Here is an 18,363-nt window from a genome sequence, read left to right on the forward strand (position 1 = left end):
CTGCAAAGCCAGTGGGTATCATTCAGATGACTTTCTCGCTAACTTGTCTTTTATACTCCCCTGAAAAGTGTTGACAATGCTAAATCATTGGCAGGGGTTTCATTTCCAATGTACATGGCAGTTTATTCCTGGTACTGCAGTTTATGTAAAAATCCCCATGTTGACAGTTTATTGAATGTAAATCAGGCTGGCTTAGAGGCCGAGGCTGTAGGAGGGCTGCTAATATGCTAGCATCCCCCAGATGCCAGAGCTCTTCTCCTTTTCCTTAAGCCAGATGTATTAGAAGCTAATTCTCCGTTCGTATGTGGCACATTTTTCCACACAGGCTTCTGTGGTGGGATAATCATGGAAGCTCATGTCACTTTAAGGCACTTGTTTTAACTGAGTTCGATTTTATGTTCTGTGTGTGGTTACTGATCTCTTGGATGGATAGAGAGGACTCAGAGGGACTGCTTGTGGTTTTCCTCAGGGAATGCCAATATGCAGGCAAATCTTCTTTCTCCCTTGTGTAAGTTTTTATGAGTATCCACACTTTGATTAATAAGATGATATGCCTTGTAAGAATATATGTTTTTTTGTCTCAGACACTAAGAGAAATGTACTTTCACTTCCCTAAAAGACTTAAATAAGGTCCCACATCTCAACTGGAAATGCATGACACAAAGATAAAACACACACTATATCATGTCAAGTCAAATCAATTATACTTTCATTCCCAAATTTTATTTAGCAGGTATCACGGACTGCAAAACATAAATACAGCATGGCACCCTCTATACAGAGGCTCTCAATTCAGATAAGAATAAACTCCACATGGATGAAAGCAGAAATGAGGGTCAAATGAAATGCTGCTAAAGCTGCTTAATATTCAGAGACTGGTGACTTTGTGTATGTGAGGCTCTGAAGGAGACATCTGAAGCAGGTTTGTAGTTCAGGCTGCACATATACCCGGTACATCCTCTCAAAAGCCTCTCGCAGTACCGCACAGAACCCACAGAACTCCACACATCGTTTCCTGTGAAGGAGGTGAACATTATTTTCTCTGCTTCGAGTGTTTTTCTAAAATGGGTCAGCAGATGTTAGAAAGAAAGAAAGAAAGAAAGAAAGAAAGAAAGAAAGAAAGAAAGAAAGAAAGAAAGAAAGAAAGAAAGAAAGAAAGAAAGAAAGAAAGAAAGAAAGAAAGAAAGAAAGAAAGAAAGAAAGGAGCGGAGGAGGAGGAAGAGGTGGAGGAGGAGGAGGAGGAGGCGGAGGAAGAAGAAGAAGAAGAGAAAGAAGAAAAAGAAGAAAAACAAAAAACAACCAAGGCAAACTGTTTTCTCTGCAGTGTGGGCTGAGAGGAGAGATAGAGAGAAGAGTGGGAGAGAGTGAGGGGAAGAGACTGCATCTACTGTATGTTCTCTGGTCTGACACTGGTGAAAAATCTCTGCTTTTTCTGGACTCGAGGACGTCATGTCCTTTTCCCTCCGCACCCCTTTAGATTATGTATTTCTTTATCAGTGTTTACTTTGTTAATTTATTAATAATATTCTTCAATATGTGTCAAATGATCACATGTTTCACAATGTTCTTTAACCAGTAACTGCATGTGTGCACATATGTTATTGTGCATCGTATTTGGCTCGATGTCGCTGACAAATGCAGGAAACATTTAGTTTCTGATGTGTTAAAAAAGAACCTTTTATCCCGCAGCAGGCAGGATTTGACCTGTTGTTTGTTATTACACTGCAGCAGTGTAGGAAAATGATGATTAAAGGATGTAGAGAAGATTGTTTTCTAAGTTGGCTTCACTTTTTTAATGTAGATTGGTGATACTGTCTGCCTTACTGAAAATAGTATACTTTCTACTCGCATCTGATTCAAGTCAGTCAGTTTAAGACATCTTTTTTTCTCTGAAAAAAAATCTAAAAGTTTTAGGTAAGAAGCATCTACCAATATTGCATTTAAACAGTTTCATTTTACTGCTGTATGTATGCTATTTGTTGGAGTTGGACTCTGTACATATTACTTTACACTGCTGGGTTTCCTGAGATATGTTTTGCTTTGTTTTCCAGGCTCACACAACCGGGTGAACCAGTGTCCTGTCAATGAACATGGGTGCCTCGACCTGGATGTTTGTATCCATATGAGCAAACTGTGTGATGGAGTCCCTGACTGCTCAGACGGCTGGGATGAGGGGCCTCACTGCAGAGGTAATCGACACACACACACACACACACACACACACACACACACACACACACACACACACACACACACACACACACACACACACACACACACACACACACACACGCACACGTACACATTTTCTAACTTCCTTTTTCTGCAAAACACTCGCAACAGATAGCATCATCATTTTCTTTATCTTCCCTGACACGCAGAGAGTCTTGCCCTTTATTGTGGGTCAAAATTGACCAGCCAGCTTCTCCTCGTCTTCCCATCCCAGTCTATAGTCTCGATAAAATAATCTCCTCTTTTTAGGCCCTTTAATGAGCTGGTGTGCTCTGGCTTTTGCCGTTACAATGGAATTTCTCTTTCTGGGGAAAAAAAGTCATTAATTTATCAATCAGCTCAGCTATGAGGCTGTTTCCCCCAATCCCTACAGGAATAATGAGCATTCAGCCCAAATGCAGCTGAAGAAGAATTCCATCAAAACCTCTGCTATTAATTAGAGACAACTGAAGAACGAAAGATGGAACATATTGGGTCCATAGTGTCTGTCTTTGTTGCTGCTGACAAAGGAGCAAACACTGGCTGCCTTCAGAGGATTGCCTCAGTGCTCAGCAAAGACAGCTCTCAGATATAGCCGTCTGAAGTTCTGCCTGCTTCATAGCTGTAACGACTCATGTTTGGCACACATTTGTGTTTTTCATTTCTGCTGTGCACAGCTTTGTGTCTGTCTCTTTCCAATTTGCTATCTCAGTCCTAGAATATGAAATAACTCAATCAGATATTTACCATCAACATTAAAGTTTCAGCAGACCAGAGGCCGGTATCAAGAGTGGGTCTATAAACTTCTCAAACAGTAAGCTTATCTCTGAAAAACTGAACCAAACCCGCTATTGTTTAGTACACTATCCAAAATGGTAAATTTGAGTGTGATATATATTGTACGAACAATTTATTGTTTGTTTGATGTCTTGCATATCCATTTAAATGTTTAATTATTTCAGTTTATAGCTTCAAGTATTTAATTTCACAATTTCTATAATGTTTGTATTTTAAGTTAAAGTGTAACATCTCCAGCTTTTATTTTCCATCATGTGCACACTACAATACACCCCTGCAAAATAGTTATCTAATTGGACCGTCCCATATAAATAATGAATCAATAAAAGTAGTTGAGTTGTTAGCTTAAAAACTTGTACTGAATGAGTCACAACATTTAAGTGTGATTAGTTTGGACCAGAAGAGCAGCAGTATTGTTGGACTGATGAAGTTGTACAGAGTGGGTGAAAGTGGTAGTATCCCACACACTGGTCATCACTGCTAGAAAAGCCTTTTATGCAACACATTGATGATGTCATTCAGTCACAATGTGCACTGCCTGTCCCTGAGGACACAAGTCCAGCTGTCCTCAGTGAAGCAGTGGTCAACACACACCAGCACTTAAACTCACCTACATGCCTGTAACGCATGCACACACTCACGTGCACAAAAACATGCACTCACACAGTCACATTCTTGCAAATACACCTAAACACACCCATTAGCCCCCTACCAACACATCAGCAGTGTGTTCAGAACTTTTGGCATTGCAAGTTATGAGGCCACCTCTTTTCAGGGAAAGGCTTTCACAAGCATCGTAGTGTTTGCTTGTACAAACTGCCGGGTTGTGCAAGTATACCTGGACGCTGATGTCTGAAAGCTCACTTTGTCAGTCCGTGTGTCTCAGTAATTCTGCCAAAGTTATTGACAAGAGCAGTGAGAAAGAGGAGTGTTGCAAGTATAGATCAAGCAGGGATTTGATCTGGCTGAAATAAATTTCCTCCTGTTTTTTCATAGTGTGGCAAGGTTTGGGATTAATTAGTGTGCTTTGTGTATGTAAGGAATGATAGTAGGGATTAACCAGGTGGACACAGGGGTGCTGTGATGGGCAGTGAGGTTGATACTGCCAATGCAGTTATGAGGTTCAGTCATAGCATTTCATCTGACACTTGTCTCGTCACAAAAGTGAAAGTAAATAAAGTTAGAACAAATATACATGCGTAAATTTCAATGTTGAAGGCCCTTAAAATGTCATCCCACATTATTTTACTATGTTCACCCAATATCAGAACAATTCCCATCAAGATCACTTTAGAAAATTGTGCTCTGTGTGGGCTCCTCTCAGCTCTTGATTAAAAGACAATAATGTTTTGTATCATCTCCAACTAGCTCAGAATTGAACATAAAAAACAAATCCAAATCCAATGGCAGTTGTAGAGTTGTTTGCTTTTCGCCACTGACATGTTACTGTTGGTCCAAACCTTTTTTTTTTTTAAACCCATTTTTGATTGTTAATGTTGTTAATAAAAACAATATTTTTCATATACAATATTTTTTCCTTTAACATTATTGCCTCAGAAAAACTTGAGATTTGACCTTAGAAGGGTTTCAGCCTTGGTGCCTTGCTCAAGAACATTTGAAAACACAAAATTTAGTTCAGGTCTATATTTAAAAGGTCTTTTTTTTTACTAAATGTAGCCTTTATAGACAGTTGGCTGTAATGATGCTTTTCTGTCATATGGCTGACAGTTGTGTGTCCTCATTGATCTGCTGGCCTGCATTTGTCCTTTCTCTTTCATTTTGTGGCTGATGAGGCCTCTCCTGGGCGACAAGGCCTTAAACCTGCCTCCCTCAGAAGTGACTGATTGATAGGGGAGAAAAATGGGGTCAAATGGCAGGGCTCTTCAGAGCCTCTCTCTTTTCCTTGATGCCTCAAAGGGAACCCTGATTATTGTAGTGGCCTGATGCCATTGTATATGCACAGGCTTTCATTGTCCTTCATGTCCCACTAACTGTGAAATGAGAATCGGTCATAGGCTACTTGAGGCTGCCTGTGAAAAGACCACATTATTATCTTTTTTCATGAGTGGATCTTGACCTTGATGAGTTTATTGGCTGCAGTTGGCAGAGGTTTCTTGTATGATAAGACCTGCTTTATTGCCAGTCTTTGCCCATCACTGTATTTAGAGGCACTACACTGTTGTAAACTTCTTAAATCATAATGCGCCGCAGATTGAGTATCTGAGTATTGATTTTATTCAGCATGTTCCACTGCCATGCGTGTTTGGGAATGTTTTGTGTGTACTTTGTGAGTCTATTTGTACGTTTGTGTTTGAGTATTTGTGTAAGTTTAGATTCAGGCATCTGGGCAGCATGCTGCCTCTGTTTGAGAGTAAGCTAGTTACTGTTTGCTCATTACTCAAGCCGCTGCCCTGTGTGTGTTTGCAAATGGTTACTTTGCCCTCTGATTGATTGATCGTGAATCCTGCAAACAACTGCCAATGAAGATACTTCATGCTCACAATTGTTCCTTTACACATTCACACAATGCATATCCATAAAAAATTACCCAGAATATCTAGTATAGACACACATAGACTGTATACAATGCAAATATATTGCGGTTTCTATTGAAATGACCTGGTTAGAGAACATTTTCTGGAGAAAAAGTGTGAAGACTGGCAGCTCATGCATTTGAATTAAAGTACATGCTTCAGTTATTTTGGGAATACATATTCTAAATAGAAAGAAATAATTTGATGGCAACATGTAGGAAAACGGTAGGCCTCTGTCAGCTGCATGTAGAGGGCAAAAGCTTGTGCAAACTTGTCTCTAGACAGTGAGAGCACAAAGGTAGGAATGTCCTGTGAACTGACTCTCTCTTTAAAATGTCACATGCTTGATTAGCTTGTTTATACAGTTAGTATTTTGTTCAACTTTTTCTTTCAGTTACAGATACTGGATGGAGAAATGGAGAGAGAAGCTTTATTAAGTTTAGATATTTAGTAAGAAAATGGATTTGTTTTCAAGCCAGGTGATTGATAGATGAGATGATCTTTTTAAGAAGTTATGAAAGCACTCAGTTGTGACAGTTTTGTATAACTATGTTCGTGACTCCCAACACTTATGGCCTCTGCCTCATTCAACCTGTGTCCCATTATTGGATTTTAGAGGAAAATGTCAACTTTTCATTAATTTCCTCATAGACTAGCAATTCTTCCCTTCTTTACTTCTCCTTCACCTCTCCTAATATTGCAGTTCTGTTCTTGATATTCACCCTATTTGCTCTTGTTGTGTGCGTATTTAATTTTGTGTGTTTTGGTAATTCCCTTAGAAATCTGGCATTTCAGTGGCAACCTCTCCTGTAGAAGTGTGAAGAGCCCACTATAAGGCAAACTGTCAGAATACACATATCAACAGGGTCTTGTTGCAGCCTCAGAAAGATGCGAGTGTAACTTGTGCTGTCATTACCATACATGCTTCATATTTTCAGTGTGCTATCCTGAGTCATTGATGTGTGTTGTCTGTCATGTGTGCACACACACATCTTGTGACATAAAGACTGTTTCTGTGGTTTGGAAATTCTGATGAACCTCAGGAAACAGCCTTATGCTTTCTCTCCCTGCTTCCCTTAAAGAGCTATAGATAAGTGAAATTGAGGGTTGCCATCCATGCAATAACAGGATCAATGGCTTTGGCATGCTTGTTTAGGGCTGAAGGCCTCCACTGTGTCACTGTGTGATTTGTTTGCTTCGTCCATTAACCCCTGGTCAAACGTCTGACATGCTGCTGTTGCTTGTTTGCCTGGAGCTGGAACTTTCTAACCTCATGTCCATAAACCCTTTATGCACTCGTTTCCACTTCTGTTTTCCCTGCCTTCCCCTTCTCCCGCTTCTTTCGTTTCTGTTTTTTCCCCACTCTTCTGCTTTATTTCCATTTTATACTTCACACTTTCTTCCTCCTCTTCTTTCCTCTGCTTCTGTTTCCCCTGCTATCACAGCTACAAATGCTCTCTGAGGTTAGATCAAGCAGGCAGTTTTCCAGATTCCCATCCCAGAATCTTATTTTGGACCCTCATGAAGAACAAATGTTATTTCTTAAGGATAAGACTCAATGTTGGCCCTGAGCAATATTTTCTTTCTTCTAACATTAATTATCTCCCCATTTAATGCTATTATGACAAAGGCTACAAATCCTACTTAAACTAGCCTTTCAAAAATAAAATTTCAAAAAATTTATATTGAATTTGATTAAATCATTGGATCATAATTATAATAGATTGTAATAGATTTTATTTGAGAAAAAGGCTTTTTTTTTTCCCAAAGTTTTTGCATTTTATATTCATTAAACAAATAAAGAAATATATGGACATGAGATAACTACGTCTACAATATCTAACTGGGATATTCATATACACATTTCTCATAGTTAGGCACTAACAAAATGGAACAACAGACCCTGGACAGAGGTATATATATATGGTGGGTATTTTAGCTCTCTAGTTGCCTGTGGTCTCTCACAGTGTGAGGCTTGGTGAATGGATTCGATATGGACCACAATGTTTGCTGGGGGACTCTTCCTTTCAGTGGGGCCACAACAAAAGGGTCATTATGGACCAGAGTGCCACAAGCTTTATATAATAAGGGTCCTTCACTGCTCCAGTCTCCGCTCTCCACAGCCAAACCACTACTAGCAACTGTACACATAATGTGTCTGTGACTAATCAACGTTTTTTTGTTGGACGCTGAGGTAATTTTCATCCTGCTGGTCAAAGCCTGTTTTCTTTTTTTTTTCCTTACTTATTTACAGTTTCGTTATATTTGTGTTTGCACTTGATAAATCATTAAATGATGGTGTTTCTCATCAGTTTCAGTCAGGTTTTGACAAAAGCTGTGCATGTGGTTATTGTTGCTTTTATGTGACATCTTTGTTCTTACATGCCTATGAATGTTGTTGTGGCCTCTGTCCTGCGCCCTGCTGTTCAGATGTCAACTAATTCAGGCTTGCATGTTGATAGCAGGCAAAAAAATAAGTTTTTTTCTTATTCAGCTAATTGGTTTTTCTTAATCGCAGTTTGAGGATTGATTTGTTATCTTGAAGTCGTCTTGCACTCCCTCTTCAAATAAAGGCAGAATGAGTAACGGATTAAAACCATGATGAGCAGTCATTTGTTTGTTTGCTGGGTGCTGATTAGGTGATTGAAGGTACAGTTGTATTGGGAACTCCACCAGCATGCACTGCATAGAAGGAATTTAAAGTGATGATCATACACCTGCAACTTAAAAATGAAACATTTCTAAAGTCTCTTTAAACATTTGAATGTCTTTAAAAGTCAGAATTTCTTGGATGAGTTCATGTTTTTAGCTTACCGTAGCACCAAATGTCCCAGTATGTCCCACAGCAGAGGATGTGGGCGCAACGAGACTACATCATTGAAAGAGCTCCAGTCAAACCTCAAATGATGGAAAACAATGTAGAAATATGGATGGAAATTTGACATTTCTGTTAAATTCATCCTGATGTTTTGATGGAAAATGAATGGAAACGATTCCAACGATTATGCAAAATGATTGCGATCTGCTCAAATAATTACAATCAGGCCATTATGTAACAATTGCAACAGGCACAGTCATGAGCCAGCCAACTGCCACGAAACCGGCACTTTAGCAAATTCGGTCTTAAAGACAATAACTTAAATTATATTCTAGCTTTAAAGAGCCAAGAAAACCCAGATTCATGTCAAATAGTCAACTTTCTAATCTGGATAACTATGTATGTACAAATGGGACCCTGGTGCTTCAGAGGGCAGCAGGGGTTGTTATGATGTAGGCCTGCAGCATTAGAATACAAGCCTGTGATATGTCATGTTAGCATAAATGGATGTATACGAGATGTAAAGTGACAGAGAGAATATTGTTGAATAAATGAATGCTGGTCATGATCTGGATTGTATCTGCCCCTCTGCCCTCACATACTGCAATTTCCTCTATAAATTGCTCTTTGAAGCTGCTGACACATTTTATTGAACTCTAGGGCAGCACGCACCCAGTGTGGGTCACAGGCCTGTTCTTGGTGAATGCAAGGCTGTAAATGATGAAGTATTTTGTAAGTCAGGTCACATCACACAATATTTGAGGTTTAAAACTGTCTGAAATAGCATTTGTTTTGTAGTGTCTGATTATTGCCACGAACTGACACGTTATCATTTCAATCTGGGATTCGCAGCCCCATTTATCTCCCCGGCCCAGACACACATCTGCATGCACACGCATACCCTATAGAGGGCATGAAAGGATGTGTGGATTCCCCTCTTTCATTTACTGCCAAAAGGATGTGTCCTTGAGTTCCCTCTGGGGCTGGGAAAGAACAGATCCTCTAATGTGTGCACATTCAAATCACTCTGTCTGTCACATGCACAGTTGAACACACATGCATGCACGTGTGTGACCACCACTCTCAAACACATGCACATAAACTCACAATCCTATTTGATCTCCACTGGGACATCTGATAGGATTGGATATTGGATATAATAGTATGGCTCTGTACAGATTGCACTACGATCATCCCCACTATCTGTGCTCATTTTCATGTGTCCACAGTTTTTAAAGCTCTCAGTGTCTCTGTTTTTCTCTGGTTCAGAACAAGCACCAGACTGTGCCTCCCATGAGTGCCAGTTTCACTGTGCTGTGACTCACGATGGGCCCCGGTGCTACTGTAGACATGGTTACGAGGTTGCTGCAGATGGAAAGACATGTAAAGGTGGGTGTTGATTTGGCAAATTTACTCCAGTTTGGCCAAAGTAAAACTGAAAGTAATCTTTTAATTACTCAGATTTTTAAACTGGATGGTCCAGCATAAAGATAAGATCAAACTATTTGCTTTGGGAGGGAATTAAATATGTCAGGGTTTCTTAGTAATATTTGATTTTTGTTATCTTCTGCTAAAAAGTGTTATATATTGAGCAAACCCAGTGCATTATGCAGTAAATAAGTACAGAACAATCTTAACATATTTCATCATCAACAACTGAACTTTTTGTTCAAGCTCTTTTATCTCCTTCTCCTGGTAGATTTCAATGAGTGCAATGTGTACGGGACATGCAGTCAGACGTGCACAAACACTGAGGGTTCCTACACCTGCAGCTGTGTGGAGGGCTACCTGCTGCAGCCAGACAACCGCTCCTGCAAAGCCAAAAATGGTGAGAAAAGATGCACAAAAAAAAAATGCAACAGGGATGAAATGATTGCAGTTTATACTGTACCGAGAGTTTGGAAATGGTTCATATCAGATGGCCACATCTGAATGGCGTGGCAGCTGTTTGTTTTACAAGCTTGTTTGCTAAAGAGATATTTTTTTACTGAACCAGAATGAATATATGACTTGTGATTTGTCTCCATCACCTCCTTAAATCTTTTTTCCTTCATTTCCCCCACTGTTGTTCGCCTCCCCTCTGTTCGCCCTACCCAGAGCCTGTAGATCGTTTGCCTGTTCTGTTGATTGCAAACCTCCATGACATCCGCTGCACCTCCCTGAGTGGCTCCACGTCCCGGCTCCCGTCCATCCCCACCAAGCAGACCATGGCCATGGACTTTATCTATGCTGAGGAGACTGTCTGCTGGATAGACGTGGGAGACACTCCCGCTGCCACCCAGCTGAAGTGCGCCAGCATTCAAGACCTGAAGACGGTCACTAACATCCGCACCATCAACATTTCTCTCAGCTTGCACCGTAAGTAGTAGTTTCATTTGACAAAAGTCTCATCTGACTAATAGGAAGGAATAAGCTTTTGTTTCTAGAAATAGTAGTTTCATATGACATTATTCCCCCCCAAAAAGTGTTCTCTCAGGGAATGAAAATTGAGACATACATGCCATGCATAACAGCACTCCGGTAATAAGTTCAAGTTGTCAGCTAACGGCGGGGGAAAAAAATCGAGATACTTTGCCCCAGGACTCAAATGGTCAGTTTTGCATTTGCAAACTCAGATTAACGAAAGATCTGAAGCAATACGGCCTCTTCTCAGAAAGCTGCTCATACTAGCATAAAAGTACTAAGTAGAAATGCTGAGTCCAGCTTTTTTTTTTTTTTTTTTTTAAAGGTTTGTCTTTTAAAAAGAGGGGCACTCTGGCCCACCACTAAATCATCCCATATAGAATCAATGTGCATGCAGCTGACTTACAGTGGTATGATACATACAAGGCTGGCAGCATGCCTTTGGGCGTTAGTGTGCACATTTCCTGACAGGCAAACAGTAACCTTCTATAGAGCTTGATTTATGTACTGACTGCATGGCTACTCAGAAGACTAGAAATGTGTTTTTCCACTGCTTTGGTGTAATGCATTGAGTGTGATCAGATGTATCATCCATTCATCTCCCTCATCTTCATGCTATTAGTTTCTGATATGATGGCATTTGGTTTTAGGTTTCCCCAGAAAAATCCTCTCTGGCCTTATCAGCCTTTTCACGTACCGTACATTTTGTCCCAGAAGGTATGGTGGATAGATTGCTCATGTTTTTGTATCCCGTGTGTTGATAAGCAATGACAAGTGAAATATCTGGTTGGTGGAAGGGGTGTCTTCCCAGCCATTGTCTTCACGCATAGTCTGTCATCTCTTGGGCAACACCCCACCCCCCCACCCCACCCCACACACACGCACACACAGACCAACATACACAGTATGTGATTACTTCCCTTTGAGAGACTTAGTCATAATGCTGACATGATTTATGTCTGATTATAAGCCTGACAAGGTTTGTTTTTATTCGCCTGGCTGACAGAGCTGTTACTCTCTAAGAATGGGGGCATAAATGTAGACGAAACATAAAAAGCAAGTGTGTGGGTCTGTGCATGTGTATGTGCATATGGGAAGCTTTCCCTCGAGCATTAGCCCCGGGCTTTGAACAGCAGACGAGAGGAAAACAAGTGGAGAAGCTGGGTGTGTAGACCCTGAAATGTAGGACGCGAAACCTGCGACATGATTAGAAGTGCCTCGGCTCATATCCACTTCAAGTGAATCTTGTGTAACTGCTGACAGCTGGGGAAGAGGCTCGCAGGCTCCCAGACCCCAGATGATCGATTGACCCGTGAGAGTCCCCAGTTATCCTCTTATTGTGTTTGCTTGCAGCTGTCGATTTTTAGCTCACTTCTCTGTTCAATCTTGTTCTCTAGAAATGTTATTTCTGTACAACTAAATTACAATAGCAAATATGTTTTAAAGGAAGTAAATGCAGACAAATAATTAGGCATGTATTTGGCAAGTGGCAAATATACTGCTGCTGAAGATATCTGCAATATGTTTAATGACTTTATTTTTTATTTTTTTTTGCCAAATATCAAATCTTGCATTGCAGGGCAGTAAGTAGGCCATTATTAAACTTGTTTATGGCCATTTTTATGCACTGGCATTTTTTTTTTTAGTTAAGATTAGGTAAAGATCCTGATCTTGTTTTTTACAGAAAAGTCCACAATGATGTCACATAACGCGATTATTTTCATTTCAATTAAAAACATGAACCCAAATCGTTTTGTTGGATAAACCTCACCACACATGGGACTCTGAATGCTAACCCAAGTTTTGAGTGTTGCAGTTGTGCTTTGTCTACCCACTATCAACCCCAACCACCTCCTGCAATTTAACTGCAGTTCATAGATGGGGCATTTCACAAAAAATAAACACCCTAAACCTAATTTAGGAAAAGCAGTTTAGCTATATTGGAAACTATTTTCTGGGAGGCAGTGTTATTCTTTAAGTGGGGTGAGTGGTGGAAGTGGGGGGGACCCTGAGAGAAAGACTGAAGCAAAGGTAAAGGGAATGATAAAATTAGAGGGACAAAAAGGAAGGTAGTGATTTGCTGTACTTTGGAGGTGTGTGTGTGCGTGTGTGCCAGTGGTCATGCAGATGGTATTTACATTCCTCTGTTGGGTTATGTCAGCCTGAACAGCCTCTACATTCCTGCAGCCGTCTCAGGTCCTGTCCAGTCAGGTCACTTTAATGCACTCACGCGCACACACACACTTAAATACCTTTGACTCATGCACCTATTCCTTAGTTACATATTACCTTTTATGAATTGGGGTTTGAGATTTTGCACTCATTTCCAATTAACTATCAATGTACACATGTCTGTCAATATGCTGTTCCAGTTGTTGCAGTTCGTTATTGAGTGGTTTTTATTGATCTTCTTTGTTCTCTTTTGATGCTGTAATAACCTATAATGAGATAAGAGATCATAAACTCAAAAGGTCTTTTGTTTTATAAATTGCCGGCCTCATTCACGATAGGAGGATAATCAAGACCTGTGTGAACTCTGTCTATTTCCTTTGTTACTGCTTGAAAATTAACTTTGACACCAATTTTGATCATTAAATTGGTGCCAACGTGGTCTCTATGTCATATTTATAATGTGTATTATAACAAGCAGGCCTCAGGTGCACTGGTAAAAGTAAGCTGAGCAGACCTGGGGATAGATGCAGCGTTTGAAGAAGGGTTCACACAAACAGGGTGATTTATAGCTTCTGGGAGCCTGAGAGAGCGGGGCAGATAAGTAGACGAGGGTTCCAGATGTGGCCTGCTCTGTCTGCATGTGTGATTCTCTGACTGGGAAGATAAAAGGGGAGCAGAGCCTGCCCGTCCCATCCTCTCCACCCTCTGAGCGGAACTCCACAGCAGGGACCAGCACGTCTCCCCACGTCTGTCTGTCCATTGTTTGTTCTTCCTTCCTCTCTCCTCCTAATGTCTGCTCTTTAGGCATCTTTTTTTTTTTTTTTTACCAGAATACATCAGTGCATAAAAGGCCTTTGTAAATATGTCTCAAGATTTTATCATAGGCTTATAGTGTTATGGACAATTAAATCATCTAAAGAAATTCCTGTTTCACTGTAAAAAAAAATAAAAATCATAATGCCATTTTTTTCTTTACTAATGTACCAACAACAAAGTCTTCTTAAAAATGTATTCTTCTTTCAGTTTACACCTGCACCCAAAGAGCACAACTATTCTATCTAAAGGACCTAGGTTTGTCCATCATTTCTTGACATCCTTTTTTTTTTTTTTTTTTTTCCCCGAGGGTGAAACCATGTCACAGTGCCCCTGTCATCAAACCTTCCTTTCTAGCCAGTAACTTCTCTTGTTCACCTGTTGCAGTGGAAGATTTGCCCATGGTATAACTGTTAGGAATTACTGCCTCTTAAATGGAGGTCTGTCAGATCCCTATGGAAGATCACAATCGCTAAACTCTAAAACTGTTGAGAAGTCAAAGAGATTTTTGCACAGATTAATAGGATCTTCTTGGCGCAGAGAAGATTAGAAAAGCCAGATGATGATGATGATAATTCCTTTCTGCTTTGCACTAACATGCAAAAAGAGGAAATTACATTAAAGGACTAATTCTGTGGTGCTCCTTCTGAGTTCAGGTGCCAGTGTGTGACTAGTTTTGAAGAATTAAATAGGCCGTGGTCATGTATGTAAATACCTATGCGACCTGGGTGGAAAGCATGTTTGTTATTGCCGATAAGAGCCCCCTCAGTTTCTGAAACATTTAGTAGTGTGAGCTGGTAGGTGTTACGGGCAGGAAGAGAAAAGGGAATGTGAGGGCAGGGTGGTTAGACGAGAAGAAAGGGCTGGGTTCTTTCAGCTTCCCAGCAGCCTTTCCACTTACCAGACGCAGCATGAGTGAAAATGTCAACAGACTGGCAGGATAATGGGATACGCTAGTTATTGGTACTTACACAACGCAGTAGTCACTGAGTTGCACAACTGTCTCTCTACTCTGGATATTAATCTAATCAATGCCTTGTGCAACTAGAGTTCCAGCTGGATTTCTTTAGAGGGGAAGGGCTTCAGACCTGACTCCAACGGGAATATCAGTATCCCTCTTAACTCTGTGACAAACGTTTCCTTTTGTCAGAATCTTGGTTTTGATGTTCTTGACATGTTTTTACTTACTCTCTTTGCTGTTTTGAATTATATTTTTATTAGCTCTTGTATTCACATTTATCTCCCTTTTAGATGTGAGACAGCACTACTTTTTCTGACTGACGATAAATGATTCTAAACTTGGAAGCACACCAGAACCTGTTCACAAGCACTGTCTTTCTTTGCTGACCACTGCCAGAACGCCATCCTCCATTGTTCCCCATTTTCTCCTAAACTGCTCACATTGCAGCTTCAAGCATATTTAAAGTCTGATGTAGGAGTTGCATTTTGAAGCTCAGGGTAGGTTTGGTAGGTGGGCCGGATTGGGGGCTGCATTGGGCCCAGATGTGTCTGTGCTCTGTTGCAGGACTTGCTTTGGCTCCGTCCTTGAGAAGCATTGTTGGAGATTCCAGTGCAGACATTTTTTAATGAATGGTCAAAGCTTTAGGACAGGCTGACTGCCGGCTGACTATACTCCAGTATACTCCACTCATGTACCCCAACATCAAAGCCATCCTGTAGATTGATTGAAGAGACAAGTGTTGTCTCTTTGATAGTGTATGTATGAAGAGTGAGCCTATGTGAAATGTGTGTTTGTCTGTTTGTCTGTGTGTGTGTGTGTGTGTGTGTGTGTGTGTGTGTGTGTGTGTGTGTGTGTGTGTGTGTGTGTGTGTGTGTGTGTGTATACAGTGGTCTGCTTTGAAGGGACATGCCGTGGCAGCTGTTAAAACAACCCGTCCCTCCTCGTCCCATCAGAAATAAAGGTCTCCATCTGCTAAGCTTCCACTTTCCAGATTGGTGTAATGGGGTTACAAGAAGTGGGGTTACAAAATTTGAAAGTTCCTTTGTGAGAGCTGCTGCAACGGTGTTGGGTCACTTGGAGTGATATTAGGATCAATCCCTAAAATGCAGGTGGTTTCTGTCCTGCCATGGCAAAGACTATTTTTTGTTCTTCATGCACAGTTCCTGTCTGAGATGTAGAGACTGTTGGCACATTGAATAAAGGAGGCAGCAAATACAGATGTTTTTATACAGGGCAAAAGAGGTCACTGAACATTTGAGTGTAAAAATTATAACTCACATTGTGAATTATATGCTATGGCTTTTGGAGATAGGTCATTTCAAACTATCTGAATCAAAGATTTTTGACCAATGCATGATATAGTGTTCTCCTCCACCACCATCAAACAATTAAATGAGGGAATAACTTTCAGAGAAAGGGGTTCATTCCTCCAGTTTAAGTTTAAAATAGTTTAAGAATCTCTAACAAAAAGCACTGTGGTTGTTTTTGGCAGTTTGTAATGGCCCTTATATGCTGTTTTTCCTTTATTTAGTTTCCTATATGTATATTGTTATAGTGTCGTTTTTTTGTCACAGGTAGAAGTTTAAATTTAGATTTAGATTTATCTTACTGCTTTTTTGCTTAGGATAACGACAGCTTGATATTCCAAGAAATGATTACATCTCATCTTGATATTGATACTAGTGTTTCCTTATTTTCTGAATGAGGTTTTACACAAATTGTACCCACTGTTGGATATGTGTTTGACCAGTCAATGATGGTTTAATCTTTAGTTCTTCTCAACACAACACAGGTAAGGTTCTTGAGTTCCTCAAAAGGTTCTGGATTCGGCAGCAGAAATGCCCTATAAGTAGATTAGTCAGCCATTTAAAAAAAAAATTGATCTCCGCAGTGTCATGTTGACAGTCTCTTTGTAATAACTTTCTGTTAACTGTCATCTTTAGTATTTACAAAAAGTGAGTCATGCTTAATTTAAAATCTTACACAAGAGTGTGTCCACAAACTCATCCAAGAGAAAAGTCTTGTGTCTCGCTGATGGGGAGTCTTGTGTTGCTGCTTCACTGACAAGAGTTCACTTTACAAAGTGCAGTGCTTCACCTCTCTCATTACCTGCAAATTGTTGTGTTTCTTTCCCTTCCCCATGCTCTGAATGCTTTCATCAAACACAAGTAGAGTGCTGGTAATGGACAACCTGGAAGATTACAGAAGCAAATTAATTAATTAGTTCATTATTATGCTCTTGAGGAGAAGATCATGGCATCATGAAATGAGAGGTTTTGAATTGACCCTGGTACATGACCAAGAGTTATATGACTATACTCCCATGACACTGTGTTTTTTTAAATGGTTCTGTTTTGTGTTCTCTTCTCCTCTCCCCTTTGCTCCTCTTTATCCGTCAGATGTGGAGCAGATGGCCATCGACTGGCTGACTGGAAACTTCTACTTTGTGGATGACGTGGATGACCGGGTGTTTGTCTGCAACAAGAATGGCCAGACTTGTGTGACCCTGCTGGACCAAGAGCTGTACAACCCTAAAGGCATCGCTCTGGACCCGGCGATGGGGTCTGTATTTCCCTCCAGCCTTCTTGACCTAACATTGCCCTCGGTGCTGTTTTAGCAACGCTTCAGAGGAAAATGCTGTCTTATGATCAGACAGCGTGCTGACCAAGCAGCCAGTCCAAAATCAAAGCACTTCCTCCAGACAGAAAGCTAGACGGATACTTGAGTGCCACATACACACTTGCATGTTTGTTGTTTCAGGTTCCTGATGCTGACAAGCTGCTATCTGATTTAGTTCCTTTTTTTAAAGTATCAATTCTTCATTTTTTTTTAATGTCCTGCAAATCATTTTAATTAATTATAATGACTAACACAGATTGGTCAATTGTGTTCTGTGTGTCATGTTAAGATAAATTGATACTAGAAGTCAAAAAGCTGTAATAACTTCCTGAAGTCTTTGGTTTAATCTTGTCAATTAGATTGTCTTTTCTGTCTTCCCTCCTTTATCTTGATATTCCTCCCTCTTCCTCTGCTACAGTAAAGTGTTCTTCACAGACTACGGGTCTACGCCGAGGGTGGAGCGCTGTGACATGGATGGTCAGAACCGCACAAAGCTGGTGGACAGTAAGATTGTCTTCCCACATGGTATCACTCTGGACCTGGTGAACCGATTGGTGTACTGGGCTGACGCCTACCTGGACTACATCGAAGTTGTCGACTACGAGGGCAAGAACCGACACACCATCATCCAGGGTCTGCTGGTAAGGTTTCCTGGACAATAACTAATCACACACACAGATACACTCAAGACTGAAGACTTGTTAAAATGCTGAACTGGACCAATGTTACTACACTTCCGGTCGATTACACACAACATCTGTTTTCCAAATCTGTATCATCATCACTGATTTAATCTCATCATCTTTAGAGACAGTCCTGTTTTCCAGTTGTCTCCTGTTTATCTAAGCAAAGGGAATATGCCTCTCCAGGGTATAAGTCCTTTTTATTGCCTTGATTGATATTACTTAAAGATTGTATGATTTTCCTGGCTAGTACCTCTCTAAACATATTAGTCAGGCCCTAGCGAAGCTTGGCTCAAACTTTTAGTGGAGTAATGATCTTAATGAAATCAGGACCGTGGTGGTGGTGGTGTG

General features: G+C 40.5%; 1 protein-coding gene across 2 annotated transcripts in view; it reads left to right on the forward strand.

The window, feature by feature from the left end:
* LOC138614433 (low-density lipoprotein receptor-related protein 1-like) overlaps window positions 1-18,363 on the forward strand; it is an 85,350-nt gene that overhangs the window by 22,458 nt on the left and 44,529 nt on the right. For both annotated transcript variants that reach the window (XM_069687903.1, XM_069687912.1), the window contains exons 3-8: window positions 2,052-2,189; window positions 9,631-9,750; window positions 10,061-10,189; window positions 10,459-10,719; window positions 17,110-17,272; window positions 17,748-17,970. In XM_069687903.1, the coding sequence (XP_069544004.1) occupies window positions 2,052-2,189; window positions 9,631-9,750; window positions 10,061-10,189; window positions 10,459-10,719; window positions 17,110-17,272; window positions 17,748-17,970 (1,034 nt within the window). The remainder of the gene's footprint in view (window positions 1-2,051; window positions 2,190-9,630; window positions 9,751-10,060; window positions 10,190-10,458; window positions 10,720-17,109; window positions 17,273-17,747; window positions 17,971-18,363) is intronic.

Source organism: Brachyistius frenatus, unplaced genomic scaffold (assembly GCF_029030835.1).
Source record: "Brachyistius frenatus isolate BFR_SWC_R1_liver_20210118 unplaced genomic scaffold, ASM2903083v1 Contig_6, whole genome shotgun sequence".
Classification (NCBI taxonomy): Eukaryota; Metazoa; Chordata; class Actinopteri; family Embiotocidae; genus Brachyistius; species Brachyistius frenatus.